We start from the raw sequence: 12276 nt of genomic DNA on the forward strand, positions 1-12276 counted from the left end.
AACCGTTAAATATAACGTATAAAGTTAACATATTTTAAACATAAAGGTCATGCGATACTCGTAGTAGCTACGAGTTACGCTCGTTTTAATAAAAATAATATAATAAAGCTTTTTACTATAACGATATCGTTACTGAATACATGAATATACAAACATACGATGTTTTGCTGTTATAGTTAGTTTCTAGTACATTTTTGTAAGCGTGTTATCGCTGTATCTAGCCGAGATAAGATCAGTAAAATGGTTAGTAGTTTTAATAGAGTATAACGTTCTAATTATAGGGACATATAGTAGTTTGGTGGCAACGTATTATTTTTTGGCAGCTGTAAAAGATGCTTGTCCTGAGTACTATATGAGACTGGACTTATTCATTGACCAAATTAAGATTTGACAATTGTCATATTTTAATGAGATTTGACGCATGTTTAGTCATGTAAAGTTTCTTTTGTTGTTTAGAACTGGCTAACATTTTGGATTATAATCGAATTTTACGGTTTTACTATATTTTACTTTTTAATATTGAAATTTTTGGTTTTTTTAATCGAAATATTTGTTTAAAAGTTGATGAAATCCGGCGTTTTATATCTACTATCTTTTTACGATTATTACGATCAGTATTTTCTAATAATCAACAACATAGTAACAAAGCACTCGACTGATAACGAATCGACCAAAATATTGTTTGCAGACATGTTGTAAATTAATAACATGTCAATAAAATGGGCCATTGTTTGTTTTCTTCCATGACGGTGCGTATGTATAGAGAAATGCTTTAGCGCGAAACGTGGACTACATTCAGATGCTTCTCTCAATAGGACGTCCATTGAGGTAGGCGAATGTCGACCGTTCTCCGGCGAGGTAAAACATATAAAAGACCCGCATTATGCCAATGCGGTATATGAAATCTAAACTCATATAAAAGTTGTCTTGAAACAAAGTGAGCTGCGATATACGTTCCGAAAAGTGGCGTTACTTCAATAAAAACAGCAGAATAAAAGTATACTTCAAACAAAGACAATCGGAAACGTTACGATTCTTTGCTGTTAGCGAAATTGCGACGTCAACACGTTCAGCACGACAGCCATAAGATTTGTTAAATTTTTTATTGCTGTAAGAAACCGAGACCGGCGCAAGAAGTAATAAAACGCTTTACTTTTCAAGTATGCTGTGGTTTACAAATCGACGTCTACGCGGTTCGTAGACATCCATTCACTAACCGGGCATTTTCGTAGAACGCGTGCTAGACTCATCGTAGACACCTATTTCGGACTAACGCAACGTGAAGTCGTTTACCTAGATTTTTTTTCTACGGAAATGTTCAAATTCAAGAGAATTAATATCACGCGGTCTACGAATGACAAGCGCCGTAGATGATAGACTCCCGCAAAACGTGGTGAGTACACATTATAAAAGATATACATTGTCTACTAGCTACATACACGACAGTGAATATTCAGTGTGGAAGCCGTAATGAGGAAAGGTCAAACACAATGCCTTACTCGTCAATTAGAGGATTAACGGCATAACCAACATACGGCAGCTGACAAAAGAGTAACGGCGATTTATATCTATCGCTTACACACTCTTTGTCATAATGCAGCAACCCCAAGGTGTCGGAACAGAGAGCGGATGTTTTTTGCAACGCAGTCTAACAATTAAATGTGGCATTGTACCGCAAATGAATAGCGGATTCAGGGCGGACATGTCATTTCAAACACAGAATGAAAGATATACCTTTTATCCGGCGAGCCCTGTGTGCGAACGCCGGCGTCCGTGGCGCTTTGCCCCCGCTGGTGGAATGTCGAGTATTAGGGTGTTGGAAGCGCCAAGGAGGGCTCCTGGCCGCAAGGGGCCGGCGTTGCTTCGCGTAGCGAGCGATGGGCGCGCGTGTGCCTCGAGGTCGGTTTGCCGGCGGAGTGGGCCGCTGTGTGACAGCCGGCGAGGGTGCGCGCGCCTGCACCACCGCGCATGCGTCCTCCCGCACCGCAAGCGATTAAACTAAATACACCAACACGTCCAACACGCAGCGCCACTCCATGTGCTATACTGGCGTGCTTTTGCGTTACCTACTACATATCGAGGTGAGCATTATACCTTTTTTATAATCTCCTATTCTGACCTATATCTATTTCTCTACTATCCTTGCTACAACATTTATTTCCAATACTCTTAAGTTACTATAACTTTGTTCTCTGAGTTTACGAGGGCTGTGTTTATAACGAGGCACAGAATCAACAAACGCTTGAACGTCTATGAAAATGTGGTCTTTAGATTCGGAAATATTGTTTAATGGCGTGGTTTTTAGAGTTATCATTGAGGGCATGTATGATCGATTAAAATGGTAAACATGCAAATGAGGGGTGCGAAAGTTGATTCATATAAGTAGCGTATGGGTTATTAGGATCAGCTGTTCGTATCATGTTATCGGGGGGTGGTATCGATTGGCGGCACTTTCACCGTTGGGCGCGAACTCTTGTCCTATGTTTTGGCGCCGATCCAGCAATGGCGGACACCCTGCCTGTTACTAAGCACACGCCATTTTCGCATAACAATTATTACTTACTAAACTAAAACCTAGTTTTCAACAAAAAAATATGCTGAATAACTTTTCTAATTGTAGATACGTTTTTGTTATGGCAATAGTGAGACTGAATAAAACAAGTTATGAGTTCTAAACAAGAAGTTCCGATATCCTTCATGGTCCATATATTTTGTGATACTCCTTTTGTCGTGTGCAAAGGAGCGGCAAGACAATGCTTGCGGCCTATTACAATACAAGCAAAATAATTAGTGAATGGAATAACAAGAAGTTACCCATCCTGAAAATTATTTTGTTATTTTATTAAGATTTGAATACGTAAACAAGTCACGTCGTAGCTCTAGTGCGTACTAGAGAATCTTAAATCCTTTTTGCTTATGTTGCGTCTTTCTTGACATTTTGTTTCGTCTTTGATGTGGTCAGTCCGTATTGAAACTCAAAATAAAATGTATTTAATAAGAGGAAAATACTTTTAGCAAGCAACACAATGAAAGGGAAACTCACCTCATTTTAGAATAAAAAATAATTACGTATGTAACATATATAGTTAAATAATGTTTACAACTGATTTTATAAGGCTGTTTATATGTATTCCGTTATTGGTTTCACTCATAGTATTAGAATAACAATTCTGCACAAAGAACTTACTTTGATCAATAATTTTTAACGGGCTTAGGGAGTTTTTTTTTTACAAAATGAGGTGTCTTTACATAATTATATTAGAGACATTTACACGACTTTTCTACTTTTAACCTAAAACATAGATTTATAAGTTTGAAGAAAAATAGTAAAGTTACTTTACTGTGACAGCAGCCCTATATTTTTCGCGTCAATGGCAACGTGTAGGAACGTATATTCTCTTTTATCTGCATTGCTACAAACATTACCAGATAACTCTAGTCTAAAAAATGGTGCTTAAATTCAATTTTACAACGACGCTGAGAGAAAAGAACCAAATCTGGGTTTAAAAATTAATATAAGGGAGGTTTAGCCTACATTTTGCTACATTTGTTTATTTTCGGGCATATTTCCAACTCTTGACAGTCTGTACTTAAGTTTGTCTTCGCCAGATTTTTTTTATTTACTAGTTTTACAAGGATTTCGCAATTCGGTTTAAAAAAAAGGATTTTTGAATCATTGAATGAATCGATTTGATGTTTTCAGTTTTGTGTTTCGGTTTTTAATGTATCTTTGTCTACTCTCCTTGTTCTATAAATTTTACTGATATAATTTAACCATTCATTTAAGCATATATCCTTAGCGTTATTGAAACATATATTTCGTGTTAAATAAAATATTAATTTCTTCGAATATCCGTTTTGGAATCCCAAGAATTATGTGCTAAATGAGAAATGTTGTGGAACTTTTCTTTTGTTGGTTTACAGATCATTTTGTATCCAAAGTTAAAAATAAACTGTATTATGATGTAAAGTTTCCACTTTATGAGACTTCTGTAGGTTATTTATAAAAAGTAGAGCTTCTCAAAAGTTAAAGGTGATCGTTGTCGTCATCTTAGGACCTACATTTTAACCTATTTACTGGAAAATATAAATAGTGCCTACTTATTTAATATTTAAATTATTTTTATAAAATTATGTTTAATATGAATATGAAATAGGCTTGTATTTAAAATATTAGCATAATAATAGCATTGTTGACCTATCTGAAAATAGTAAGCAGGAGTTTGGAACTTTAGAAGTTTTAAGGCAAGGTGCATGTGTTTAGTTAATTCCGTATTTGAACCTATACTAAATAGAAGGAGTCATTTTGTGTATGCTAAATGCATACGTAAAATCACTCCCATTTCAGGTAGGCAGAGATGAAAAAAGCCACTAGCTATGATCAATATATTATTACCCAGGAAGCTGAGGTGATAAGAATACCTCACAAAATATTGCATAATATTTATGTAGCTTTTATGTTATATATTAGAAAACAATATAGAGATTATTTTCGTATCTTATCATAACCTTCATTTATAGCGTTATATTTTCGTATCACCACCATACTATACAAGAAGCTCCAATTTTCACATAATAATATACAATGAAGTTTAAAATAAACGACTGTTTGTTCTAACAAAAGGCCTTAGCACGTAAACTCTCACTTATTACACGCGATATGCCACATAATAGCGCTAGTACATTAATTTGAAAAGTTTTATGTACAAGATTTTGGCAGTACACAATGTACTTATATATTAGGTCGGGGAAAAAGTCTTTTCGCATTATAGTTTGTATGAACTTGTAATAAAACCTCTTTGGCTTCAAGAATCACAAATGAGTACACGGTTCATTAGGTTTCTTTCAGTGAGCTCGTGAGGTACCCATATATTGAGCTTTTTTGTGTAGAGAAAAGATTTTATTACAAGTAGTATTTTAAACTTCATTGTACCTACATTATTATGTGAATATTGGAGCTTCTTGTATAGTATGAAGGTTATGATAAGATACGAAAATAATCTCTATACTATTGTTGCGAAAAGACTTTTTCCCTGACTTAATACGTAGGTGTTAGTGAAGCGATGGGGACCGTGTGAGGCACTGCGGATAGTCGCATCAGGTCAAGGACACGTTGCACAAATCCGCAGTCTCCTTTATTGCTGCGTCCATACAGGGGAAGCGAAGGCCAACGAACGATATTTGGCATTGGGCAGCGCAAGTGCGGCTTTGGTAGGTTTGACCAACTTTAGGACCGAATCTGGTGTAGATCTAGTGATTGATACCTTCATTACGTGGATAATGCCTGGCTAGTGGCGAATAAGCTTCGGTCTTATTTTTAATGGCAAAAACGCCAAACGAACAGGGTCTATTTATAGAAATACAAACCAAAGGCAGATTATTCCTTCCAATTAATAAACAAAAGACGATTTTACTAGCCCGGAAATTTATTAGAACAGTTGCTATTATCTTCCTCATTTTTCCAACGGTCCGGACATAATTTAAATGCTCTGTCAATTATTAAGTCTCATCAAATCCATCACGATTCGCGAACGTCCGCTTACCTTTGCCAAAAGCGCTAACGATCGCCATTGCCTTACTACGGGTCAGTGTGGACACGGCATATGACGCATCGCACCCCTGTTTTTGCTCCCCTATCGTATTGACGAATGATTAACAAGGGTATACGAGCCGGTTTAATTCGAGAGGGAATGATTTTGCCGTTTTTGCAATCATTTGTGTGCTTGTTATTTTTGTGATTTAAATATGGCTGAGTATAGACACGAGAGTATGTAATATGTTACGGTAGTTTTTGTGACTCGGGCTTCAATCTTATATGGAGTGGACTAAATTGGACGACAATACATTTTTTTTCACAAAAGATAAACCATATCTTAGTAGAAGTTGTTTCATTCTTTCTGTGATCAAAGAACCTGTTACGTTATACCCGTTTGGGTAGAGCATGAAAATTTCGACGTGTTACGAAATGCCGCCCCGAACTTAAAGCTGGATAGCGTGGTGGCTCATTGTTTGACTACTCCCTCACTCCGTAGGAAAACGTATCTTAAGACCTAAGTCCAAATGACTCGTAGCTCGATTCTCTACCACTATCGACTGCCGACAACCGGTTGGCTATCGAGAAATTTTACATGAAAATCTGATCAGCGCCTCTAGCGGACTCCGTAGGAACTATTTTGGCAGTACATTTTAAATGTCAAACTCTCAATACTCGACAGTACCGACTGTACAGAATTGCGCTACTGAATATAAAAGCCTATTTACTATGCAGAGTTGCATTCAAACGTCAATCACTGCACCACGATATGGTTGACTAAGATTAGATTAAATACCTATTTAATTAATATAACACACGTGTACATAATTTACGCGTAAAATTTTCTAAATGACTTACCATCACCAGGTGGTCCGCTTTTTAATCATATATGATTCGTCATTCGTCTGTGGCGTGGTCTGTAGTGTAACCGACTACTGATCGCGAGGTCCCTGGGTTCAATTCACGAGTAGATCAAACTACTGTAGGTATTTTATAACTTATATAAGAATATTTCTCAATAGTTTTCCGGAGTTTAGTAGTGTGCCTGGTAACTGAACTATCATGGTTAATTTGGAAACGTGGATTTAATTTATAACAAAAGTTTATAACTGTGCCCTTATAAACGGCGTGATTATATGTATATTATATGTCTGTGTATGTAATGATTCGTCTATTGCACATGATACTGTTGTATTTAATAAAATAATCAAAAGCAAGACTGGTTGAGTTAGTGGTCAAAGAAGTTGCTATCTTTATTATGAAGTCACAACGCCAAAACAAAAGTCATTAATTTTTCCGGAAATTCCATGACGTCATATCATTGCGACATGTGAACAGAACGCTGGCGTTTTCTTAGAACAAAGAATAAGCTCGCATAGATTTTTCCAGATATTATTAATAACAGTAAACGAATTATCGACATTTATAATATCTGGTTATTAAGAGCTAGAATCTCATAGCTCAGACTTCTTAGCTCAATCTTCTAAGCGTTCTAATCCTTAAAACTTTGCAGCCTATCACCTTAGCTACTTCGCCACGAACGCCGACAAATTTCCCATAAAGTAAGAAGATAATTCGTTGTATTCTTTCCTATATTTAATAGTCCCACAGGCTCTATTTATTTTAGCTACAATTATAAATTACGCCGACAGTAATGTAACATTATTTGTTCAGAAAACAAGAAGGTATCGGACAATAGGCCGAATAGCTAATTATTTCATGGTCGGTTAATTAATTGGTATTTACAGAAAATAGGTGCTTAGATCCCCTATTAATGTCGGATGTCGAGTACGTGGGCAGGAAATTAGTACTCTATTACTAGCTACGAAAATTGGAATCTGAATTGAATTACTTAGGTGTGCTGAATACAAAATCGATATATAAATCTCTTTGTGTGATCTAGTTTTTGTTGAGTTACAGTTTTAGGAAGTTATTACTTATTACTAAGTATCATCAAAGTCCAAATTTGTATCTTGGCGATGATAAAACTGTAATTCTGAGGAACGGATTTATGTTTTCCTCCAGAGGAATTCAGGTTGAAGATTTTGTGTTAATTGGTTAAGAACAATGTATGGCGAAAAGTGTTAAAATAACGGTAAAAAATGCGTTTTTTTACAAAGTTTCTACCCTAATAATTCTTTATCTGAGATCTACCTACAAAAAATGGCTAAAAGTAAAGTAAATAACAAGTTTAATTTTAAGTTCTCAGTTATAAGGACCTCAACCGTAACGATCTTCGTAACCTTTAGAAAAAGTATAACTGAAATTAAAACTAAAACTATTTACTGCCTGAAGGTACGCCAGCCAGACTGTTTTTAGGTTTGGTCGTAGAACTAAAATAATGTTCTGGGTAATTAATAAACTAAGTTAATTACTTTATTAATCTATGGCGAAATCAAATTAAATTTATGTTCTATTTCTGCCTTAGGCATTGACCGTAAAGTGTGAATGAGACTTAATTTAATTATTACCTATTTTATTTTATTTAAGCCCATCAACAATTAGTATATCAGATGACAATTTGGACAGTTGTTTCTGTTACTGTCTATATACTGTCACTTTATTTTGCAAATAGGTTATCTAACACTTACCTATTTATAAACCGATAAACTGGCCCTCAGTGTAGGTGATAAGGGACGATGTATTATACTCGTGAATAGAACAATTATGTGCTTTGAATATTTGAATTTATAGTCAATCGTTTTACTTTAGTACTTCGTGTGCTTAGACTTCGTGGGCACCGTAAAATCATAATTGAAAATGCAAAAAAGGGCTCAAGTCTTTAGGAATACAGTATTATTTTTCACCTTTTCATATAATCTGTCCACTACAGCCTAAAATACTTGTTAATAATACGTTATCTGCTATTCTGTTGTTGTATACTTTTAGAAGTACTTCAACTGCAGGCTTAAGTCGATCGATTTACGCAGTTAGCCAACATTGTTGCACAGCCTTGTCTGCCCTTGTCTAGATTGACCGTTATTTGCATGTTGCTGTTTTGTTTGCTAAGTAATTTATACTTCTACAATAGAATTTATGCATTTTCGTGATACAGAGAATTAAATATGCTCACCTATTTTTTATTTATTAGCACAATTAAGTACCCACTTCTGGGCAAAGGCCTCTCCCGCATTCTTCCAGACACCTCAGATGCTTGTTTTCTCTGGTCATCCTACTAGGAAAATGCGGCGATATCTCGCTTTCGGCTTTGCATTCCTTGAGCCTTAACTTTTGTTACATAGGATAATTCCCTCAGGTCACTCGTCTTATCGGAAGTGCGGATGTGTGAAAGTGTGGAAATATTTCACAGTTTAAGTACTCAATAGGGAGCATAGAGTAGTAGTTGTAAACAATTCAAAGTTTACCTTTCAGTGAGTATTTTTCTAGATATTTTTAGTTCACCTACTTCGCCCAAGGTAAATTCGACCCTGACTAGAAAACTTACTACCACAAAAATTTCGTTTAGTTTGCAATTTTATTTCTGTCTGTGAAGACTCTCATTTTTATTTTCTTCAAGTAGCTCTCATAGTTTTACCCGAACCGTATGTTGATAAAAGTATTGTACCTAAGTTTTCTTCAGTTTGTAAGGGTTCTTTTCTGCCTTTCTGAATTTAATTTAAACCGGCTCAGTAGCTAAATCGTGAAGTGGAACGAACAAACTTACCTTCGCATATATAAAACCGTAACGTAGGCATTTCACCAGCCCAATTTGGTAAATAATAAAACTCGACTTCAGAGACTATCCCTATTATCGACCCATCGTCCGGGTTCAGATTCAAACGTTTAGGTCGTATATTTTATAATGAAAGTTTTATTTTGTAGTTTCATTCTGCCGTACCTACCAAGTTTTGTTCCAATGGTACTTACTGTATTTTTGAGCAGCAAGAGAGCTGGCGTAATGTAACATGCCTTAAATCTATGTCGTTTTGCAAACGGTAGAGCTGTGGCGGTGTCAAGCACAATGGGGCTATGTAGAAGTACATATTTTCACCGATTACTGACCTAAATAGGGACAAATGAATATGGTTCTGAATCAAAGAATAGATACAACACAAATTAATACAACGGAAAAACGATGGAATCTTTTTTAAGATAAAATTCTTAAAGCATTTTATATAACTTAGCTAGTACGTAGAGCATCTGTATAAAGTAGCATGGTAAATAATTGTTTCTGGCTGCCAACTGCCAATGCTGGCATCTGACTTTGGCAGTGTTTGAAGTCCTACTTAACTAAAGCTTAACTGTTACCGTTACTTGTAATTACAAACGATTTGTTATTAAAGAAACATGTAAGTATGAATAAATGCTGCAATAGATATTTAAATGCCCCAGGTTCTATTATTTGAAACCTGGAATTTTGACTGGGTATCGTAATCCAACCACGACTCGCAGTTTCAGAACACAAAGTTATTTTTTTTGGCATTTCCTAAAAATATGTTACTGACTTACTTTCCTTACATAGCGAATATTCAAATACGTTACTATTACTTTAGGTTAGTTTTAAATATGTTTGATAGTAAGTATTTTTAAAGGTCCGATAGATTATTTCAGCAATCACGAAACCAGCGTAATTTGACAAAGACTTAATAAATAATATAATTAATTTCGCAAAATCTCTACACTCGTAGACATTCTTACAAATAGACAACAAGAAACAAAATAACAAACAATTTTATACTTCAAATATAAGCATTCTCACACAGGAATCTGTAATTAAATCTGAAGTTCAAATACAAAGGCTTTAAGTTTAACAGATGTCGAGCCTGCTAATTAACTGTCAGACATATCGATGGGCTTACAGAGGATTGTGCTTTTGGTGCCAATTTATTCAACTTAAACCCAACCTGTGATACATTTATTTCAGTTTGATCTTTAAAGAAAATCCTTTTGATACACGTTTTAGGATACGATAAATACGTTTTAAATTCAAAAGCTTGGAGTTTAGGTGGGAACTCTTTACTTAAGTATTTTAAATGAAATAAAATTTAAGAGCTACTTGAGCAGTATAAATATTAGACTTATTTATGAAGGCATGTTTCCTTTTAGCATTTTGTTAGATTAGTTCATTAAAAATGTATACTTACCGCATTTAACTTCAATGCCAGCTTAATATTAAAAATATTTTTATACCTACCTCCTAGATGCATACATAAAATCACTCCTTATTCTTGAACGGTTAGACCAGAAAAGGCCACTTGAGTCGATCCTTACAAACTTCCCTTGCTTCATTCACATACCTACTATGATTGAACCTTCTACAAAACACCTCGTAATAATTGATCTGCCCCGACCATAAAATTAATCTTCGAGCTTCAAGACTAACGGTAAAACAATGAGATTTATTAAAAGCATAATATTTTTTTTTTGTTTCAGATGGATAAGAGAAAATGGGTGAAGAGAATTGCAATACCTGATAAGTTTGGTTCCATTGCCTGAGAACTGAAAATACAACTCGTCCTTAAACAACAGCAACGAAGCATTCTCTACATAAAAGCTATTCAATGACTCTTTTTCTGCAGCAAGTCAAAGGTGAGAAATAAGTAATCACAAATTCATCCCTGGCTATCGCTGTTAAGCACTTCCTAAAAGATTTTACCATTTTGATGAATTCTCTCGTATTCAAATTTAAAAAGACATGCGCCCGGCAGCCGTATGCTGGGAAACTTCAAACGTCACTATTGACAGATAAAATCTGACATTGACAGTTAATACATCTTTCGTTTTTGTTGCAAAAAGATTCGTATTTTCCGTTTGTGAAGTAAATATTATTATTATTCCGGTTCCAATTCTTCGTTAATACTTTCAGATTAACGGTCATTATCACAAAACTATCGGCATTGTATAAGTGAAGTGCGTATAAATCTAATTAACTCATCTGGGTCACATATCTTTCAAGGTATTAAAGCATTGTTTATATTATAATTTGATTGTTACAGAGCAATTGAAAAACCTGAAAATGTCACGATTTCGATTTGGAAGACAGCACGACGGCTATCGTCTAGTCTCCAATGACGACAGTGGCTTCTCCGACGCACAGTTTGATGCACCACCGCTCAAAGTACCGTGGAAGGCGATTTCATTAGCGGCCTTTTTATTTATTGTGGGCACAGCGTTACTCATTGTAGGCAGTTTGATCGTGACAGGGCACATAGATACTAAGTACTCCGACCGTTTGTGGCCGATGATAGTTTTAGGCTGTATTATGTTTTTACCAGGAGCATACCACATTAGAATAGCATATTACGCTTATAAGGAGTACCCAGGATATAGTTTCGCAGACATTCCAGAATTTGAATAAGCTTTATTATTTTATATGTTGTGAAGAGCATTGTTGTGTTCTTTAGATCTGTTTGTTATACTGTTTAGCTTGTATGTTTCATTAATATATTAATTTATGAAATGCAATATAGTCTACCTAGTAGATGCTTTATTTTCAGTGTTAAATGTTAGTACTTTATGTATCACATACATAGTATGGTATAGATTTTGTTTCTATTTATTTTTTCTTAGTGTCTTATTAAAATAGAATGTAATAATTCATGTTTGACTACATTTACATAATTCTTGTCTTTAAATGTAAAATAATATTATAAATAACTCGGGTGATAAATTGCCCCACCACTTAATGAAGTGTTCATCTATATCAATTAAACTTTAAATTATAAACAGCAATTTTTATTCCCTCAGGACACATTTATTCTCATCCATTTACTTAAACTAACAACATCATAGTTATTTAAATT

General features: G+C 35.0%; 2 protein-coding genes across 2 annotated transcripts in view; one reads left to right on the forward strand and one right to left on the reverse strand.

Moving 5' to 3' along the window:
- The window catches only part of LOC142976317 (uncharacterized), a 29130-nt gene extending 27102 nt beyond the window's left edge, over positions 1-2028 (reverse strand). The window contains exon 1 of the mRNA XM_076119604.1: positions 1735-2028. The gene's annotated coding sequence lies outside the window, so the exon portion shown is untranslated. The remainder of the gene's footprint in view (positions 1-1734) is intronic.
- LOC142976318 (transmembrane protein 230-like) lies at positions 1979-12199 on the forward strand. The gene is made up of 3 exons (XM_076119605.1): positions 1979-2081; positions 10907-11062; positions 11470-12199. Exons 2-3 carry the CDS (start codon positions 11035-11037, stop codon positions 11829-11831), a joined length of 390 nt encoding a protein of 129 aa, XP_075975720.1. The 5' UTR covers positions 1979-2081; positions 10907-11034; the 3' UTR covers positions 11832-12199.
- Positions 12200-12276: the final 77 nt, after the last annotated feature.

The sequence above is a fragment of the Anticarsia gemmatalis genome, chromosome 10, assembly GCF_050436995.1.
Source record: "Anticarsia gemmatalis isolate Benzon Research Colony breed Stoneville strain chromosome 10, ilAntGemm2 primary, whole genome shotgun sequence".
Lineage (NCBI taxonomy): Eukaryota > Metazoa > Arthropoda > Insecta > Lepidoptera > Erebidae > Anticarsia > Anticarsia gemmatalis.

Bases quoted from the DNA above. Each gene is read 5' to 3' on its own strand.
- LOC142976318 (XM_076119605.1), top strand. From the start codon at position 11,035: ATGACTCTTTTTCTGCAGCAAGTCAAAG. The intron at 11,063-11,469 runs GTGAGAAATAAG...TGATTGTTACAG, and splicing joins TTTTCTGCAGCAAGTCAAAG to AGCAATTGAAAAACCTGAAA.